The following is a 21,698-nucleotide window of genomic DNA, read 5'->3' as shown; positions in this document are numbered from 1 at the left end:
ATGTCTGAAGGTCACCAAGACGAGGCATAGTGCATTAACTGTCATACAAGTGACAGGGTCATGTCAGGTCACCAAAGACTACCATAATGCATGCATTAAATAGCGTCGGTGCGACAATACGTTCTAGCCTCCGTTTCATCCTCAGGATAGTCAAATCCTTCTCCTCCACGCCTCAACCCCCTGTTCCGGGCTGGACAGTCACCCTTATGGCCCACATGGAAAGCTCCACCCGTCCCCAGGAGCAGGCCCATGGCCGGGTGCGGTGACCGTTAGCGGGGCTGGGTCGTGGGTGGCTTGTCCAGTGTCCACGTTATGGGCTCAGCCCCGGCGGAGCACCAGCGTGCCTGACCAGACCAACGTCTCCCCCCCCCCCCCCCACTTCTTATCATCCTCCCGGCTCTGCGATGTTCTCGTTAGACCGAAAGGGCATAACTCAACATAAATAAGAACACGCTTTAGGAGTCATTTAACTCGTAGAAAATAATGGGGAAACAAAGTCTGTAATTTGGGTCAAAGTTTTGTTAAAGCACTCAGGCCAGTCTGGCCAGTCCAGTCTTGTAGGTATATCAGGCCAGTCTTGCATATACCCGATTACACCGAACACTCCAAACAAAGTAAGCAATCAACGCGTTTTATTATTAATCGATTATCGGTAAGAAGTTTCATATATCTAACCTCCCAGCACATAACAGACGATAAATTTGTCACACAACAGGGCAGGTCTCCCCTCTCCGCTGTCACACATAGGGCAGTTCGCCCCCTTCACTGGCGGCCGATCAGGCCATAAAATCACGCGCGCGCGCGCACTCGGCCATCCTGCTGTTTGGCACGCCCAGTGCCGCGTGGGCCGCGCGCGCTGTTTCAGCCCGACATTCTGCGGTCGTGCTGCTCAGAGGGTCGGTGGCGGCCGGCGGCCAGGCCGGACGACTAGACAACGAAACGCAGACGACGGTACAGATCCCGGCCCGACCGCCGACGCCGCGGCGAGGCACACAATACACGAGAGAATGTACAAGCTAAAACAGGCCCGATCGGCACGTTTCCTGCGCCGCACTAAAACAAAATAGCCAACCCCGGACCGACGACACGCGGCGGCGGAAACTGCGCCGGCTCCGCGCGCTGCGGAGCGCTCCCACAGCCGGTCCGCACGGACAGACACCGGGCAGAGTGAAACAAGAAGAAACCGGACCGAAAAACGCTTCAGTAGCAACTGATTATACTCTCGTGTGTCCTACGTTGTGCCAGCACGGTTGGCCGGGGGTGACACCCGTCGGCCACCCCCAGCCTCTAGAAAGCCGTCGGTCGGAGACGGCCCCACGCGCCTGGAATGAGGCGGCAGTGGCGCCGCTACGCGGCAGTCGTGCGAACCAGCGGCGCCGCAGCCGAGATCTCAGAGCCCGGCGGGGCGGGGGCGGCAGTGCGCCTACCGCCCGGCGGGGGCGGGGGCGGCCGGCGGCCGTCACGCCGGAGCCGGGGCGGTCGGCTGCGGCGGCGGCGGCGGCAGCGGCTCGGAGGGGTCCACCCGGAACATGTCCTGCTCGATGGGCTTCTTGACCCAGTCACCGAGCTCCGCCCGCTGGAAGGCCTCCACCAGACAGCCGAGCGCCGCCTGAGGGCACAGGGGGCACCGGTCGGCCGTCACACAGGGCGGGGACAGCCAGCAGGGCAGACCGTTTACAAGGACAGTCATAATATTTCACATCACACATCGACCGTCTACAATATCGGCCAGAAGCCCAGGCTCTCCATGAAGCATACACACACACTCGCTCTCGTAAACCGGCATGCGAGCAAATGACCGGCTACCCGGAATCCAGTGAAAAAATGTCATGGTCCCTAAGCACCACAAAGTGAAAACGTGTGCTCGTTTTTTCGCGCCACTTTCCATTGCCGTTTGGAAGTTGTAAATTGGACAGAATGACCTGCAAATTACAGTGGCACGTTCATGACGTACTTGCGAAATAGGTGACGTAAGCCAACTTACGGAGCAAAAACGAATGAAACTTGCTACATGACATGTGACAATGTGTTCCTCATTGATATGAGACAACACGAAATAATCAGAAACAAAAAATGAAGAGAGAAAAGAGCCATTCAGCGATAACAGCCTACCAATGACACACAAAATGAGCAGTGACGCGTCGTTTTCCATGAAATGTCAGTGAATATCACGAGCTAACTCGCCCATATTTCATTAAGAGTGGAGTTAGAATCTATATGATATCGAACAGAATCACCTTCCAGTACCAACCGCTCTCAGTCAACATGAAGTCACCTCAGTCGAACAGGTTCCATCCCGCCTCTCCTCCCCCTCCCCCATCCCGTAACGTACCGTGTAAGGTTGGTTCAGCCTCTTGACGTCGCCGTAGTCGCGATCGGCCTCCGCGGGGCCGAGGGTCTCCGTGATGGGCCTCAGGCGGCCCACCAGCCGCCGGAACCGAACGAACAGGTAGCGCTTGCACAGCCGCGACGCCTGGCCGGCCTCGTTCTTACCGGTCATGGCGTTAATAACCTCGGCCGCCGGCTGGTCTGTGGGGAGAGAAGAGGGGGAGAGGGGTCACAATTCGGTCTGAGGGAAGTGGGAGAGGGAGAGAGGCACACACTGGTCTGAGAGAAGAATGAACGGGCGAGGTTGACTGTATAAGCAGGAGGAAGGGACCAGATACTGGTCCATGGCAAGGGAGCGTTCAACCTGACTTTTGAAAGGGAAAGAAAAGTGTGAGAGAAAGGGAGAGAAGATCTAGGAGAAGAGGAGATGGTTTTGTGGGAGGACCGAGACAGCAAGCACAAGTGACTTTCGTAGCCTCATCCGTCTCGGAAGGGGCAGATAAACGGCCATAGCAGGGTACGTCTGAAATGTTAGTGTGGTTGAGTACCTCCCGACTTGGTCCCATTTCGCCATGGTTAAGTGAACATAACAACACCACAAGTCTCAAAGAGGCTAACTGGTCAGAAACACCCGGCCACTTGTGTGGTGGTATTGCCAAATTACCAGGAAGGAGAAAAAGTCAATGTCAGCGCTCTCACAACAATCAGCATGACAATTACTGTCAATGCTGAGGCGCCGAGCAATCTGTCAATTACAATCTAGCAGGGGCAGTGGTAATCAGTCACGTATTGGAAGTCATTCAAAGACTCCATTACTTACGCCTTCTATGTATAACGGTCTGTCAACGCAACAATTCTGAAATTGGGACAGCTCGCCTTCACCGGTAGAAACTCGTACAGCGGAAGCGCTTCAGGCAAACCCTGCACAAGAGGCCACACCCAGGGCGCGGGCGGGTCTCGATGCATTATGTACGACTGCTACTGAGGCGTTAAATCAGACCATTCCGAAGGCTATCACTAACCATAATTCAGACATTCTGATGGTTATTCACTCCGGGGTCGTTTTTCTCGGCACGCCTTGACCTCTAGTCGGCACCTCGTTAGCCGGCTCGCTGGTGGGACCGAGCGGGACCCCGTGGTTCCCCGGGACTGCTCCGTTTACGCCTGCTCCCGATGGGCCGCTGATTAGCCGGGTGGTGACGTCACGCGTCCTCCGGGGCGGGGGCGGCGGTGACGTCAGGCCGGCACACCCCCGCCGGCCGGGGTCACCAGTCGCCGGCGGGCCTGTGCGCGCGCGCGGCGCCGTTCCCAGCGCGACACGGGGCCGTGGCCTTGGTTCGGCGGAGCCGGCGGCCGGGCGTGGTCGCCGGACACCGCGCGCCGTCACGGAAGTGCCGCCGGCGGTATCGTGACGCGCCGGGCACGCCGCACATTCCGGCGCGCTGGGAGCCGGAGCCGGGCGGGCGGGGGCCGAGGACCCCGGTCCATGGAGCTGCACCGACGGGACGAGGGAGCGATAAACCCCAGCCTATAAAACTGAGCCGTTGAGACGCGGTGGCGTGAGGCCCGGGCCTCACGCCACCTTTACAAGACCACCGCCATCACAGGACAACCATACAAATCGGACCAAACAGGTTCTCCCCAGCTGTCCGAACGTAACAGCCAATCAGCTGCCTGACGACAGGCACCAGACAACTCTCTCGTCCCCCAGTCAGGGTCGCTGGAGCAGTCTCTTTGCTGGCTACACCGTCACGCCCATCCCCGTGGCAACCGGGAACGCACTTGGCCCACTGCCAGGAGGTACCGCTTATCGCAAGTACCGCTCGTCGACCAGCGGACAGATACCCATGACCCATTCCCCGAGTCTGGGATCAGTGTTCGACCCGGCTGGTTCCCCCGAAAAAGGACCACGCCCAGGACGATCGGGTCCGGCCCCCCGCCGACAGTGGAGGACTATCGAGTCAGGAGGTTACGGTGGTGGGTCAGGGCCGACGGAAACGGTCGAGGTCAGACACATACCTCTGAAAACTGCCTCAGAGTAGGTATCCTCAGGATCATGCAGCCGTCGTTAAGATGATCAAAGTAGATAAACCAGGCAATAAAGGGAGATTGCACAGCTTTCCGCAGGCAGCGTAAGCATGTAGTTAGCGATTCAATGTGTCGACAACGATCATCCCACTTCACGCACCTAATTCTGCCGGGGAGACAGTGCTGAAGCAAACCTCCCACCTTGCAAAACGGTCGGAGGCGGAACGACGCATGATTGGACTAATTTAGTCATAACGGGGAGAATGAACCGGTGCTAAATTGCTGACACTGACCTCTGTATGCCAAGGTACGAAAAGTCTGTACCAGACAAAATACCAATCAAGAGGGACCGCCACTCATATACAAACGGTATGAGCACTGATGTCAGAAGGGTGAATAAAATCACAATTTTCGCCGGAGCTGACAAGGTGGGTAGCAACGGGAAACAAGTAGTTAGAAGGTACAGAAATAGCAATCTGCTGTAACATGAACGGCGCGAAGGTACCGAGATTGCAATGTTCTGGGCGGGTCAGCACCACATCTGTCCGTACCCGGATCAAAGGGTTCAGATCGACCTCGAGCGGTCACACCTGGCCCGCGAACCGCCACCTGCTGATCGGCCAGTCACTGCTGTCAGCAGGAGCAGTAACAGGATCAGGATCAGCGGTGGTGCCCGGGTGCTGACGGCCGCACCCCGTGAGACAGACCGCCGGAGCAAGGGGGTCCACCAACCGACACACCCAGTCGTGTTAGAAGTCAGGAGGTGGGATGAGGGGCAGCAACAAGAACCTGTGAGACCGCCCGCCTGAGCACGGGGCTCACCACTAGACACTGCCACCCAGCCCTACTACCTGGTGAAATGAACGGCAGCAATAGCGTCCCGTGAGACAGCCGGCCGGAGCACGGGGGTTCGCTGACACACCCAGCGTTACCAGAGGGTGGGGTCTCGAGGACCAGCAACGGATCGGTTTAGGCTGCCGGGTGGAGGTCAGTTTTATCCGGATTATACACCCGCTGCAGACGGTGACTTTGATAAATGATCGATCAAACAGACGTTGAATGACCACGATTGACACAACGCTTTTGTTTTAACAGTACACACAAGACAGCTGCAAAAAACCTTGACCTATCGTTCCTTTTACCAGTTCTCAGAAGATAAGGAAACCTGAAATAATGATGGAAAGTACAAAATACTAAAAACATCTATTCAAACTGCCGCTCCGCACATATGGACTAATTAACTATAAAGGATCACAAATCTTTGATCATACCTTCTAAGATAGTAGGCATCAGCAATCAGCATGATCAGTGAGCCTTCGCCACGCGTATAGCACCACACATTGTTCTAAATATAAAACACACGATTTGCAACATGAGGTAAAGGAGGCAAAGAGAGCACCCGAAATCTCGTGAGAGGTCACTAATGACGTCAAATGTAGTGCGAGATACCGATCCTACGACCCATCGTGTAAATCAGACAATCACTACTGGTTCAGTAGACCAGTGTTGAGCGCTTCACACACGGGAATACGCAGAAACAATTGCAGCGACCAGCCGGACTGCTGCTTTAACGGTCACCGCAGAAACGGGCTGGGCTATTACACAACGCCCGAGCGGAGGCGATTGTGTGTGGATAAAATGGAGCAGGGTCGGGCCGGGCGGTCACCAGTGAAACTGGCCCCGCCCCGCCGCAGATCGAACGTTCTCCCACAGACAATATCTTCCGGCCACGCGGGGAAGGTCTCCGCTGATCGCCATCAGAGGGACTGGGTGAAAACGGCCCGGGCGGAAGGAAACGAAACGTCTGGTAGCTGAGCTTATGTAATATGTAATGCGATTTATATCCAAAGGAATAAGAACAAAAGATGATTATTGCAGAGTGCGGCACAGTACCACTCTAACAGTTGGAGTCTAACTTATACCTACCAGTCATTCTGGTAGTAGGTATAGTAACCGGTCCCGAAAAGACATCCGGTCCCCTGCAAATGAACTGCCTCCTCTTGCTAGTGACGGGCGAAATTGCCGTTATCTATACAGCGCTGACGTTGCATAACTCAGTCACTGCACGCCCCGGATATTAGTGAAGCTGGGAACGACAGTCGAATCGCCATCAATCAACAAATTCCGTCACATGGTCATGCAGAGGCCGTATATACGCCGTTACAGACTGACGTCTGTGGCCAAGCAGTGTTGATAAAGGCCTTCAACGGTAGCTGCGCAAGACCACACGGCCAGTCTCGAATAGAACGTCTTTCAAAAATGAGCCGCAGTGTGTAAAGAAGAGCTTTTCAAGTGACTGGAGCACCGACCACAAACCCCGATTCCCATCACCTCCCACCCCGTCTGAGGTCCGTCAGCCACTGACCGCAAGTCCAGTTGATGCTGTAGTTGGGCGCCTTGCCGGGCTGTCGCACCTCTGGCGAGCTGGTGGCGGCCAGCAGCGGCGTGTGCAGCCGGAACGGCGGCGGCAGGCCCTGCGCGGTGGGCCCGATGCGGCCGCCGATGGCGCGCACCAGGTGGGACGGGTGGAACAGGCTGCCCAGCACGACACTGGCCAGGTAGATGGGCTCGATGAAATGGGCCAGCAGTGCGCCCTGCACGCCGACCACATTCCACCGGGCTATCTTATCGCTGCAGGACATGGTCAGCAGCCGCTGTCCCTGCCGGTCAGAGACGAAGCGGGCGGGACGGTCAGACGGTACGGCACGGGACGGTCAGACGGGGCGGAATGGGACGGTTAGACGGTACGGCACGGGACGGTCAGATGGGACGGTAGGGGACGATTAGCCACCGTCCTTGCCAGGCAGATGGGAGGGAGCCGGACGGTCGTCGGTCAGCGGCGGCGGTCAGCGGCGGTGGTGGGGTGCTTCCTGCAGCCGCAGCAGGGTCAGAGAGACATTCACACTCTTGCATATGCATCATACGGGATAAGAGTTAGTCGGCACTAGGCAGCGTGAAGGTTAACGACGAGAGGAAATGATGCATAGGGAGGAAGTTGCATGAGGTACACTTCCCTCCTCAGTCCTCATGCTGTCTATTGAGGTTTTGGAGCGCAAATCAGCCAAGTCCGATAGTTCATTAACGGTTGTCGCGAGGCCGTTTAAAATGACAATAACGGGATTCGATGACCGCTTACATGCCCGACGATATGCAGACTAGAACAATATCCCGTGGTTTGGTGACAGTGCTGGCCATTGGTGCCCAAAATACTTTTGACTAAAACATCGGGCGAACGCTAAAATAATGTCATGAAAAAGAGTGGCTGAAAATAAACAGGCCCACACCAAAAAGGATGAAAAAGTATACAGAGACATACGTGAAAAGTTGGGAAACTGAACGGCAAATTCAAAGAAGTTGGCAGCCGACTATAAGTCGTGGGTCACATCAATTATGGAGGGCCTAAAAAGAGAGCGGTGTAGCACTTTAAAATCAACATGACTGAAAGATAATATTCCATTCCAGCGCTACTAGTCGCCACTATCGGGGACCTGAGCGCGGGACCGTCTATCGGTCGGCCGGGGACCGAGGTCAGTCGACGGGGGGCGCCCGATCCGTCGGCAGAACAAGGTCACAGCGGCGCCCAGTCCACCCGGCCGCCCATCGCCGATAAACTGGGCCACCGCCGGATTAAAACGGCCGCAGAATCTGCGCCGCCTGCCCGCGATATTCAGAGGGGACCGAGATGAGACTATTGTCGGACGGAGGAAGGGCGGACAGAGTAGACTGAATAGTGAAGTGAAGAGGCGGCGGCGGGCACAGCATTAACTACAGAACGCCTCATCAAACGGTTCGCCATTTCTTATCTCGGTCTGGTGGAACGCTTTGCGAGCTCCATACAAAATAGTTAATGGATAGTGATCAGCACTAGCGTGAAACGTCTAGGCTAAATAGTTCAAGGCCTTAGCACCGGGAGGGCGTGGTAGTGGTACGCCTTTCAGACACAAATTAGTTCGGTAGTGGAACACTTGATAAGACACAATCTTATCGAGCGATTAAAATTATAGTTCAAAATCGTATACAATTTGCCAAGTGGATGCTCGGGTTTTCCAAACGACTGAATCAACGTTCACCAACACTTGCACACACGTCTTCTACGTTCCCACACCACTCCAACATTGCAAAGTTGCAGCAGCGCCTTACCAGCTTTGCATACTATTTATGCGACCCCTGGCGGTTAGCCACAGCGCGATGAATGACATGACAGACCGATGCAAAAAGGCCCAGAGAAATTCGCCACTGCTGTTAGTCAGATTAATTACAGGCGGACGGTGCTCCATTATGCGCGGCGGGGCGCGGCCCCCGAGATCAGGGTTAGCCCGCAGGCCGGACCGGGCGCACTCCCCAATTCGACCCGACCACTCCCCAAATCGGCCGACCTCCAAGGCGGGCGGCAGCGGCGTGCACGATTGCAGCAGTGCGCGGCGCGACCCGACAACACCCATTGTCAGGGCGGGTGCACCAGCGACCTTCGAGGACATGTTGCAGCGACCGATGGAGTAACTTGTGCTATCATACCAGAGTGTTACACCAGATAGTACGGTGTGAAAATGACGTTCATGCTGTAAGCATGACGCCTGAATATTGATCTAGAGCGAAACCTGCCGAGCACATCGCAAGCGCTCGCATTTGCTCCAGATCTGCCCGCTCGGGGACAGAACATTGCCCTATTATTCAATCGACTGTAATCCCACTATGACCTAGCGGTGACCTTTAATCGACCTGACCTGACCGGGCGCGGCCCGTGGTCCAACTCTGCGCCAAAGTCGTGCCGGGCGGCTGGGGTCGTGACCGGCGGCGCACGGGCCCGGAGGGCGGGGTGTACCAGGTACCGGGACCCCGCCGACCCCGCTCCCACCCCCGGAGCGGAGGGGGGGGGGGGGGGGCACCTCGGTGACAGATTGGTGGCGCGGCGGACAGTTAGCCGGTCGGACCATGTGCAGGGACCCTGCAGGGCAGCCGCTATCTGATCAGAGGCCGGCCGGCCCGGTCCGAGGAGAAACAAAGAACTCCGCGCGCAGCGTGAACCGGGCACACTACTGTGCAGAGCAGAGGAGAAAAAGGCCCTACAAAATGCACAGTCATTACATCTTGCAACAGCACTGATCTCCCATATTGATTGGAATAAAATGAAGAAAAAATACTACAGAAATGCATATTTCCAAATTTGTGAGGCTTCCATGCATCGGTGGAAGTTTGGATTTATGGTAAACCAGTTACACCAATTAGCTGCTTTCAATAGCTAGCAATCGTCGGAAAAAAAAACAGCATCGGAGAAACATTCGGGGTTATGATGCAGCTGGTGACGCCAAAATTTGTCCACTTCGCAATTTACAAACCATATGAGAAGGTAAAAAAACTGAATAGAGGATTGATATTCAGCATTGCGGCAAGAGCACCAAGTAGCCGCGCTTGATTCACGCCGCAGAGCTCCGGTGACGTCTGAATAACACATGAGGACATTAAAAACAACAGAAAAGAAGAACAGAAGACATAGACCTCTGCATACCGGTATACAGGTGGTCTACGTCCAAGACAAAGGGTGTATGAATAAAAAGGAAAAATCAGAGATAATTGCAAAACAACTCCAGCACTTGAGATGACAAACATAATTGTACAGTCTGTCTTAAAAGTACTGCGCAAAGTAACGGAGTATCCATCAAGCCTGACCGAGGAAGGACTGCTAAATATGAGTCACCGAAGCAGTGGATATCCTCGCCCATTCCCCGGGTCGATTGGTACTGGTACTGGTATTTGTGGCTTACGGGCCACCACAGCGTCCTGTATTTGGGCCCGGTTCTGTCGTCCGTCTTCGTTGTTGGTCCGACGTCCGTTGTCTTGCAGTGTTCGTCGTCTTCTTTGGCTCGAAAGGGTGGGGTTCGGTGACTTTCAAATTATAACAGGCCCTTCCTCGGTCAAGCTTGATGGATACAAGCCTGACCGAGGAAGGACTGCTAAATTTGAGTCACCGAAGCAGTGGATATCCTCGCCCATTCCTCGGGTCGATTGGTTCGGTGACTTTCAAATTATAACAGGCCCTTCCTCGGTCAAGCTTGATGGATCCACCGTCACTTTGCGCGGTACTTTTAAGACAGACTGTACATCAACAAGTCCTCACCTGCAGAACACCGTCCCACGTCTGGATGCCGTCGCTGGATTTGACCGGAATGGTGCCCTCCCCGGATTCAATCTTGGTCCGCAGCTGACCACGGGCCTTTCGGTTCGGGTGCTTGTCCTGGGAGTCGCTCCGAGTCTGCGCCTCGTGGGGCGAGAATATCCTGTAGAACACAGGGAAGGAGACGAGGGACGTCAGAGCATGATCTGTACTGTATGCCACGGTCAGAAAGGAAATAGCTATGCAAATGCTAAGCAGATGGGTATGGCGAACAAGGAAGACAACAGGCGAACAGCACGCTCGTTGAAAGAGCGCGACTATGCTGACGCCTAGTCGATTTCGTCTTCGCTGAAGTAACTAGTGATGTCTCTTTGCGATATCATATAGTAGATGCAAGCCCTACATTTAGCTAAAACCGCACTGACTTGCAAACAAATTTTCCAGAAGCGGACTCATTGCATCGATAAGATCAAGCCACGGGGAGAAAACTGACGGGGCCACATTTTCGGGCACAATCCAAAATACGTTCTCACGAATTGTGACTAATCTGTGGGGCGGCTCTCCGGGAGGAAAACTGCCGACTTGGGCGTGGCAGTCAGTGCCAGCGGCCGGCGGTCGGAACAGCGAACGGGCTGATCTGTCAGTCACGGCCGCTCGATTTCTCATGCGGAGGCGGCTATCAGCGCGACACTTGGCACTGAGCCTGACATTGGAGCCCGCATTGGGGAAATGTCACTAGCAAATTGTCCTTCATGCATCGCATTAAAATGATTATTTATCTTATGAGTTAAAACAACGCAGTGCGTCGACAGCAGAGCCTACAAAGTATCTCTACGTGTAAAGAGACAATACAGACAGGACACGGGTCGCCAGTGGCGAGGGGACCGAACGGGCCCCGCTGCTACCACCTTTTCCCAGCCCACCGCGACCCACGCCGTCCGCCTGGCGGCCAGCGACCAAAGCTGCAGTACCTGGCGTCTCCGCAGGGCGCTGTGTTGATATACAGGTGGAACTGGACGTTCTCCTTGAGCCGGTAACCGCGGCCCTCCGGTCGCGGCTCGAAGATGCTCTGTCCCTCGGTCTCTGTAAGATAGAGGGACGGGACACATGAGGAGTAAGACCGACTGCCGATGTCAACAGGACTGGTTACATCCTGCTTCGACGGTCTGAGATAGTGGCCGGCCTGGAATGGGCGGAGAGCTACACGCATTTCAGGCGGCAATCAAAATTTTCATGAAAAGGAAAAAAAAAAAACATTGAAGCCACCAGGCGCATCTACTTCGCCACAATAGAGACAGAGCTGATGCTGGGCTGGACGTGGTCTGTGGATGTTAAATACCTATTTGACTAAGATGGGAGGGTTACATTGATCCAAAAAGAGAAAAAAACATAACTCATAAGCCATTGTAATGTAGTTGCCCGTACTCCAAATCTGGATATTGTGTTATAGCGTGCAAGTAGCGAATCTTGTTGCTCTATCAACACAGCCGTATATGGCCTCACAGCCCAGCGCCCAAATGACCTTTAGTGGCATAGGGGCTCGACAGCTGCGATACTGGGCGACAGACGACCTTTTTACACCGCTCCCATGGGGTCACAGTGCTATTGGCGCCCCCATAAAACTGCCACCGACCCCAACTGCAAGTAACACCAATAAAACGGCGACCCACCGACCGCCATGCAGTGACGATAAAACGAGCAGTCGCGTGATCACATGGTGGTGCCGCTCCCGCCCGTCGATTGTGAGCTTCCAGTTGAGGTGCGGAGCGGCCATCTATTCAGACCTAATTGGTCTATTTTAGCGCAGATACATTAGAACATGACATTGGAATAGACATTTCAGGTGCCTAATTTCAGCAGATTGCAGAGTTCAGAGCTGCATTGGACAGCTGCTGATAATTGCCTGGATGAATTCCTGGCCTATCGTCGCTTATTCAACCAAAGGCAAGGCGGACTAAATTTAGACCAGCACCGCGCCTCGTAAAGGTATCCCGTTGTCCTTGACTGTTACGCAAATGGAATAACGGATCAGTTGTCGGTGTCAAGGGCATGGTCCGCTATTAGCTATTCCACTTCTGTCGACGTGCGTGCGGTTACTTTCACTGTCCGGTTCCGAGTCGTGCGGCACAGCATGCTCCCAGGCGTCCACCACCAGTGCCATCTAGCGGCAGAAGCCGGAACCTTCGACCAGCACCGCGCCGTGCGATACCGCCGCGCCCGCGGCAGGCTGCGACGGCAAAACGGGATAGCCGAACCGGGGAAACAGACAGGAAGACAGCCTATCTGCAGCCGCCATCAGCGTCCTAACTCAGTCTCTCTCTCGGCGCCGGCGGCGGCCCGTGAAACGTGACCGGTCGGCGCGGTCACGGCGGAAATGAGACGGTCCCGTCCCTGCTCCGGTGACCGGCCGATGATGGCGAATCACACACCGCCGCCCGCCGACGGTCCACAAAACGACGACCGAGCTCACCGGAGACACTGACGACAGGTCAAAATCCGCATATCGACAGCTGTTGGTGGTTTAACCGAACCGATTTTACGACGCTTTCCGGCGTAGAAGACCTAACGCTTATATTCTGCGAACCGAAACTGCAAATCGCCAGCAAGGCAGGATGGGCGGTGAATGCTTAAACTCTCCATTTTCCCTTTACTCTCAACCTCCTTCCAACCATCTGCCCTCGATGCGGCACCGTAAAGCTACCCTACGGCCTACACTGCACCTGTTAGTCGCCGTAACAAAGCACCTGCCAATTGGTCGCAACGCCCGCTGATTGCTCCATCCCACCGAGTGATCCATCTCAACACATCAGTGTTGAGCCGATCCGGCCTCTCCACAAAACCTTCGTCCTGTCAAGGGACCGCGTCCTGTCCGTGCCGGCGCCCGTTCGCTCAGCCCGCCCGGCGCCCCACCCGGGTGACACATGGAGTAGGGTGTCCCCCCTCCCCGGGTCGGCAGGGTCGGGTCGGGTCGGATCCCGCAGTGCCGACGGACGACCGCGGCACATGCCAAAGTCAACAGCCGGGGACCGCACTCTGCGCCCGCCGCCGCCACCGCCTCCCCACGGCCGGGCGGTGCATCAGACTGTGAGAGAGGCGGGTGGCACAGTGCGCCACGGCACGGAACGGGAGGGCCACAGAACGACACGGCACGACACGGCACGGAACAGCTTCCTCAGGCAGCCCGGTGGGCGAGAGAATTCGAGGGAGAGTAGCCGGCCCCCACAACAATTTCAACAGCTACTTCAGGTTAGGTCGAGAGAATCCACACTCGACTCACGTATCTAGCAAATTAACGAATAAAAACAAAACCAGCCTCTCTTGATAAGCTTTGAAGATGAAACAAGCACCGACAAAGTCAGCTAGATTGCCCGCAGCTGTTTGTGATGCTATCCAACCCACGGTTATCAATCCACCGTTGCTTTTTATGCCGCCTCCCCCCCCCCCCCCAGCGGAAGGTGGAGAACGTCAGCGCACCTCACCCCTCCCCACGGATACGAGGAGCCCGACCCAGCGGAAGTGATCGGTTCCGGTGGCCGCCGGCCGACCGATCAGAGATCGTCAATGACCCGTGTCGCAGACGCGCAGAGGGACCGGGACGAGGGGCGGGACGGGGATGATAGTGACCTATCGAGGTTCAGACGAGGGCTTCGGCTCTGCACCACGTCTAGAGAGATGCAAAGAACAGCAACCTATCTGTATTGGAAGCCATAGCTAACAGCCACAGGCAACAGCACGACGAGACCCAGAGGACAGAGACGTGCTACAGTATTGGCTTCAGCTAAACACCTCCAGTCGGGCTCCTGAGAGCACCGAATTGGCTGTTTCCGCTAATTTCCATCTCCTACATCCACGCCCCGGAGAGCTGACTGACCTGGCTGCAGCAGCAGCTCCAGCTAACTGTCCATCACATCCATCAAGCCCTGTCACCACTGACCTGGCTGCAGCAGCAGTTCCAGCTGGCCGTAGAGGAAGTCGAGCAGGCAGCGGCGCGCGATCACCTCGGCGTGGCAGTCGTTCAGGCTGTTACCGCCCACGCTCATGTGCTCGCCGTTGATGCACTTTGTGCCGGTGGTGACCGAGATGACCTTGACCTCGGACATCTGCGGCCCGGTGGTCATCACCAGGCCGGCCAGCACCTTACGCCGACTGTGAGACTGTTGGTTCTCCATCAGCGTCTGGAACTGCTGGTTCACAACCCTGCGAGAAGAGACACAGGACCATAAGAGTGAGCAGGAATCCGGCTAGCCCGCGTCTGTAGGTGAGGAAAGAACAAGCTAAGCCAATCTGAACTTTCTCAACTCGAGAGTTTCATAAGTTTAGAGATGTAAATAATGAAATCAATTACGGATAAATAAACTATCAAACTAACCCAGCACTTAATTAAGCTGGACGAAGACGTCAGCCATGCGCCATAAAGCGTTAGGGAATTCAGAGCTCTGTAGCCTCTGAATACACAAGCAGCAATTTCGTGCCCTGTCCAACCGAATGACTGTTTTCAGCATGTGACGTGTTCCCAAACAACGCATACATTCTAACCAGCACCAGCCAGGCTCGCATCACTGAGTAAATCAATACTCTGCGCCGGGTGACATTCGCGCGATGATTCAATTGTTCGGCCGCACCGCACCGCAGTCAACATATCATCCCGATACACAATGGGACCGCTGCCGGGGAAAACAGTGGCTCACACTGGGCTCGAAAGACGAACATGATCGACGAACTACATCAAACAAACAAAATAGAATATCAATTACCACCTTGAATGAAATAAGAACTCATGTTACGACTCCGCGGGATTTTTACACACACCATTCTATCGGCTCGCCTTAACAAATCGGCCAGAAGGCGATTAGTCCTAGTCCACCACTCACTTGGATATGTGATCGGCGACCGTCTGTGGGAAGCTCATGTGCTCGCACAGGTCGGCCGTGGAGCCGTACGGCGAGTCCGAGCCGCCGCACGACGTGTAGTTGACGAACGAGTAGTTGTACAGCTTGCTGAGCGCAGCCTTGGCCGCCGCCGCCTTCCCCAGCCGCTTACTGGGTCCTGGTGGAGGAAGGTGCAGCCACGAGTCAATCAGTGGAGACAGATCATCGCTTGGCTGACACATTCAATGGGTGGAAAATGACGAGAAAAAATATGAGATCGAAATATGAAAATATGTGTCACGGATCGCATGCCGTCGATAAGCGAAGTAAACGATTATCATTTAAGTGATAATTGCGAACAAGTGCATGGTCTGACTGAATTCAAGCGACGCACAACCGAATTCTTCTGTCTGACACAACTACATATAAGGACACACAATCGGCCAAGGCCACGCTCCTCCCACCCCCGGCGGCCGACCTGGACATCCATCAGGTCGCAGCGCCGCTCCGATAACCTGGTTACGCATGCACGGTCGGCTCCATTAGCTGGGAACCGGCCGCTAACGCGAACGGATCGGCTTCCTATCGGCCGGCGGCGGCCCCCTGTGTCGGTACAGCCGGACAGAGACAGCGACGGGGGGCGATCACGCACAGGAGGATAGACGGAGACCCACGCACGGAGGGGTAGGGGAGGCTAATGACAGGCATCGGGGAGGGGACACACCATACACAGAAAGGGGGATGGGAGCACTGTCTACGGGGAAAGGGGGCGCGGGACACCAAGTGACCACGATATGAGGGGGCGAAGAATGCTTAGACAGACAAGGTAGGAATGAGACAGCGAGCATAACCAATACCAAGGTGAGATTGATGAAGTTCCTGGTCGATCTAAACAGATGTGGTGACCACAGGAGGCGGTGATCGACGCGGTCCCTGGGGTGCAGGACCGGCTGTCGCGGTGGTCAGGGAAGTCCACTGGGATGGTAAGAGATAATCCCGGGGCAATGTTAGCCCACTTGGCGCACTGGAGACCCTTTGGGGCCGATATGGGTGAGGGAAGAGTTAAGACGGACGTCAGTAAACTAGAGCCATCACCGATATGCTTGGAAAAATAAATATCGCCGACCGCAGCATCACGATTCTGACACCCCGACACGAGGGTCTGCATTTGTCAGAGCTGCTGAGGATGCAGAGCTGTCAATGTGAATTAATGGTGCAAATTCAATCACAACTAGAGTTGAGCCAAAATCTGGCTCTGTCAAAACTGATTGTGTGACTGAGTTCAAAATAGTCAGACTTCAGACTCGGCAGCGATGAGCTTTTGCCGTGAAGATTGATTTCCAGGCCCAATCAAAATACTAGTTAGATATTAGCCCGACACGAAACATTGCTCGCAAAACATAGTAGCGCTGGGGATATGACAGGACTTACAGTTGTCCAAAATACTGCCTCTCTGCTCCCCAGCTGGTCCGAAACCCACGGTCTCACCACGAGCGTCGTGTCGGGAACGTGGCCACACCAAACACCCTCCGGTTTAGAGGACGGCCCACAAACAGTGCGCCGGCAATACACACGGCAGGTCGGCAGAGTTACGGCTGCCCAAACCAGCCACCAGTGCCACTCGGCCGAGACATACGCCCCCATCAGACCGCCGGCCAGCCGACCACACATTCACACCTCGTAATGTCGTCTAATTTGAAACCAGCGAGACGATAAGTACCCATTAGGGCGGCCACCAGCTGTCACAGCTGGTTGAAATTCCGCCGCCAGCGGCCACCAGTGTCGGGTCGGGTGGCACCACAACAGCGGTCTCTCGGGAGCGGGTCGGCGCGGCGCCGGAACACTGCACCGCAGAGCAGAGAGCGGCGGACGGGGTCCACCGGGAGCCGTACCAATAACGGCAGACCGCCGCCCCGGGAGCCACGACCACCGGCCGTCGGACTGCCGGTAACATGGCGGGGGGCGGGGCACCTAGCGACACCGGACAGCGGTGGCAGTGTGGTGGTGAAGAGTGAAGGTAGTGGCCACAATTCTCAGGGACCGATAACAGCACTGCTGACAGACTGAGCTAGCAGTGGATACGGCACATACCTACCACGCTCAGACCGGAGCCATCGTATAGTTCAGTTATGACTTTACCATGTAGTCATACTTCATAGCTGGCCAAGCATCTATGACTATCGTCGTACAGTTCGCCTCGCCAGTGCGGTAACGACAGACTGAGGGACGCAGCTACCAGGGGACCAGTGACCGCTGGTCAGCCATGGCCCATCGGTCAGAAGGCCAAGGCCAGACTACCCCCCCCCCCTTCGGTCAGACCGGAGCGGGGTAGGGTGAGCCAATCCAGATCCAGCTCGGACAATGATGGAGGAGATGCAACGGCCATTGGGGCAATACAGCACAGGCAGGCGAGACGTGACAGAACACAGGGCAATGGGGCGATACTGTGGAGACAAGCCAGAGACAAGACGAGGCAGAGCAGACGAGGCAGAGCAGACGAGGCAGAGACAAGACGCAGACGAGGCCGAAGCGCTCCATCAGACCTGAACCAAATTAGATTATCGTCATCTCATCCTAATAAGCATGTGTAAGCGGCAGACGTGCATCATATCCACAGCTATAAGAACAGCCATACATGTCTCATAATCGCATATTTGCGGCCTGAATTTTACCGCTTTCATTTTCCTTCATATTTCTCAGCGGTCAGGTCGAGGTTTCCGAATTCCACCAGGTTCCAGCTTAGTGTCAACATCAGGATACCATTCCAGGGACAATTTCACACACGAATTATGGCCCACTTAAACCCAGCAAACCGTCGCGTAAACGGTCTTCAGCCACCCATTGGCAGAGGAATTATGGACAGTTTCACTGTAAAAATACAGGTCCCGTCCGCCACCGCCATACGCGCCGTAATTCAAAAATAAAATGAGAAAGGTAAGGTTTGTCTCCAACAAATGAGCAGCGAGCAAAAATTGTTTTATCACCCCAGCATGTAAAACATAACAGCATCGATTATGGACCGTTAGCGACTGGATTGACTGATAGGTTGGAGCCAAAGATGCCGTTTCGCCGGTGACACATTGCCGAAAGAGAAATACCGACGCATCCCCAATCACTACCCGTAAGTATAAAGCTTGTATCCGACCACCCAGGCGGTTGGTTGGACGAAAGGTCTCTTATTCCCTACATCCGTCACACCTTTCCTAGTCGCCCATGCTGCGCGATATCAATTTCGACTCATTCCTCTGCGCTCCCTCTCATGCCTCTTCTTTTTCATTGCCCCTCCCTGGTCTTCTTTCGCCTCCTTCTCTGCTCTATTCTCTCTTCTCGCCTCTTTTCCTCCTCACTGCTCTCCTCTCGTCTTTTCTCCTGCCCTCTCCCGTCCAGCGGGCCGGAAGGGCGCGCGGACCGAGAACGACCGACGGCAGCAGAGCGGCGCGCTCGGTCGATACAAGGGTTTACTTGAGAGGCGCAGCGGCCGCCCCCGAGAGCCCTCGTCGCCGCGGGCACGGCCCCAGAGCCGGCCACGGAGACGGGCGAAACCTGGCGATGACGCCGATCGGAAAAAGTCTGATTTCTTGGAGGCAGAAAGGTATAATGATTGAATTATGTTACATAAATACATGGCTTTAGTGATCAAGGCCGTTTCAATATTTGGTTTGTGGACTCGTAGCATCGTGACAGGCGTGTAAACCCCTCGCAGAATATATGTACAGCCTGCGGCCCAGCACTGAAGCTCTCGGAGCCGGCGCTGGATCCCCGCCGTTCCCGCCGCTCTCCCAGAGTTCTCCGGTGACTGAGTCCGGTTCGTCTCGGCCCGTCCAGACGGCACAGCGCCACAGCGGCGGCAGAGCTCTAATGGAGCAGTTCGGGCGGTCGTAAAAACGGCGCCGGCTGCCGCCCGTCGCTTCTTCATGACACGGCCGCGCCGGCCGGCTACAACTATTGTTCCACAGGGACAGGCCGGAGAAAAGAACCGGCAGACAGCTAACACAGGACCGGGCAGACAGCGGCCGCGCAGGGCTGATCGTCCCTGAGAACAGCCAGTCAGCTGCTGATGACGCCCATGACGTCAGGCAGCCGGGATACGGGTCGCCGTGTGATCGGAATTCCGTCCGCCGTCGCTGGTTTAATGCAGGCGGGCCGTTCGGACGGCGCGGGACCGCTCTGTATTCACAGGGCGGAGTGAGCCGGCGACCGTCCGCCACCGGACCCAGTCGATAACCGTCGCCGGAGGGTTGGAGGCAACGCGGGGCACAGGCTTCATTGGCCCTGACTGCCGCCGCTCACATCTAGCCATCAGACATTGCGGCTATTTGACTACCGTTCCCGGACAGACCCGGCCCGGACCAAATCGTCCCTGCTCCCGCTTTAACCAGCTCCTCCACGCCTCCACCCGTACTGTACCGGGGCAGATCGCGACTGACCGGCAAACACACCGAATAATTCAGACGGTGGAGTTTCCGACGCCAACGCCCAAACTTCAGCCTCCATCGGAAAAGATCAACGAACTTTGAACTGAATCGGTCACCTGGGTGCGACCCATTGAGCCCGGAGAAGAGAAATGAATCGGACATTTACCAAACAAACCGACGGCGAAAAGTTTGCCGTCGCAGAGTAAAGTTCAAACCCATTAAAGCACACAGTCGAACGATCCGCAAACTGTATGATCACAATTCAAATTCCTGTCCCATACATCGTATTCCCACTCTCTACCCAGTCCCCTTCTCAACTCACCGACGCCGTCGAATTTCTCTCCGTCGACGAGGACGCTCATGCTGAATTTCTTGGCGTGCGGCTCGCCGGATTCCTCCTCGAGGTCGTACTTGAGGCCGGGCCGCAGCTCGTTCAGCAGCTGCACAGGGTTCTTGTCGGCCGGTGTGAGCGTCAGCCGCGGCCGCGGGGTCGAGCCGTTCGTACCCTGGTGGAAAGGCGGTGAGAGATCAGACTCAGACTCAGACGTGTATTAAGGAAATCCACTAAAAGCGGCTATTACATCCTCTCGTCAAAAATTAAAACGGTGGTTTCAAAGTCAAGATAAAGAGAGACAAGCATCACAATCACACTCGCATACATCATAGTCAAGATAATACAAGAAACATAGATACAGACAATACCAGCACACATACCCACACAAAAAATAAAACGGTGGTTTCAAAGTCAAGATAAAGAGAGACAAGCATCACAATCACACTCGCATACATCATAGTCAAGATCAATAAGGCGAAGGGTGATGCGATTCGAGTTTGCTTGCGTATGTGTGGAGGGACTGCAGGGAGTAAATGACAGGAGAAAGAAAAGCAATTGGAAGTGTCGAAAACATGCTTCGAAAACATGCTGGCCGGTACCAAACATGTTTCGATAACATGTTGGCCGTTGGGCCTGTTTTGCTAATATCAAAAGCACAGTTCAAACAGCAACCAACTCATTCCCACATCAAAGCGAGCGCCCACGCATTGCGCCACACTGATGTGACAGTCAGATATCGGAAATGAAGAGCCCGAGGCGTCATTGTGTCTGCCACGGTCCCAACTACCCTTCATTTTCAGCGGCACTCCATCGAATTGGCCTCTTGTTATCAGGCGGAGCAGTTAGGGAGTTTGACCGCCCCAAAGTTACGCGGCGCCCAACTTTGGGTATTGATCCGGAGCGTGAACATTGGCGGGCCGCCGATAAAACGCTCCAGTATGACCGATCGACTCGTATTATTCGGTAGCCCATATGTCACGAAGCGCGCTACTAGGCGATAAAATTAATGACCGGCCTCTGAAAGGCGGACAATTTCATGGCATTCGCATCGCCCGATAAGTACTCATAGTTCGGTCCAATTAGCTAGCTGACGTCGCGTCAGCGCCTGAAGGCTCGCAAGGCTACCTTACTGACCGGCCTGACAGGCGAGGAGCAGCAGCGGTCTCCCCGCCGCAATCTGCGCCCACTCGTGGGATTATGACCACACTACCGGGAGGCGGAGGAGAGCCTCCCCGGTCAGCCTGTTTTCTCTGCAAACACTGCCCGCGCACATAATCCCCGGCTCATCTGATGGAGAAAAAACGCCACGCCGCATGGTAGCTTCTTACGACCGACCCAATTTCTCAGAGGTTCGGGAGAAATCGTCTCTATTATTTTGGCAGTAATCCTGCACTTATAAACCTCCCAAAAGCCGTCTGACATCAGCTCCTTCCAATATCGACAGATGGGGACGAGGGAGGGACGGGGAGGGACACAGTCGTCAGATCAGCACTGCAGCCTCCCGGGGAGGTACGGCTCCCGTAAACAGGCCCACTGTTCTGTCGGCCGCCGGCAGCGACAGACGCCGCGCGTTAGTGGTCTGTTTATAGGCCGCCTGTAGCGCAGACACCCAC

General features: G+C 55.3%; 1 protein-coding gene across 1 annotated transcript in view; it reads right to left on the bottom strand.

The window, feature by feature from the left end:
- Window positions 1–617: 617 nt before the first annotated feature.
- LOC122381424 (double-stranded RNA-specific editase 1-like) overlaps window positions 618–21,698 on the bottom strand; it is a 31,128-nt gene continuing 10,047 nt past the window's right edge. The window contains exons 4-11 of the mRNA XM_043365560.1: window positions 20,074–20,257; window positions 15,340–15,514; window positions 14,403–14,665; window positions 11,440–11,551; window positions 10,472–10,631; window positions 6,722–7,016; window positions 2,333–2,529; window positions 618–1,609 (exon numbers count right to left, since the gene is read on the bottom strand). Coding sequence (XP_043221495.1) covers window positions 1,460–1,609; window positions 2,333–2,529; window positions 6,722–7,016; window positions 10,472–10,631; window positions 11,440–11,551; window positions 14,403–14,665; window positions 15,340–15,514; window positions 20,074–20,257 — 1,536 coding nt within the window. The 3' untranslated portion in view covers window positions 618–1,459. The remainder of the gene's footprint in view (window positions 1,610–2,332; window positions 2,530–6,721; window positions 7,017–10,471; window positions 10,632–11,439; window positions 11,552–14,402; window positions 14,666–15,339; window positions 15,515–20,073; window positions 20,258–21,698) is intronic.

The sequence above is a fragment of the Amphibalanus amphitrite genome, unplaced genomic scaffold, assembly GCF_019059575.1.
Source record: "Amphibalanus amphitrite isolate SeventyFive unplaced genomic scaffold, NRLGWU_Aamphi_draft 000120F_arrow, whole genome shotgun sequence".
Classification (NCBI taxonomy): Eukaryota; Metazoa; Arthropoda; class Thecostraca; order Balanomorpha; family Balanidae; genus Amphibalanus; species Amphibalanus amphitrite.
This window is presented reverse-complemented; position numbering and strand designations above follow the sequence as displayed.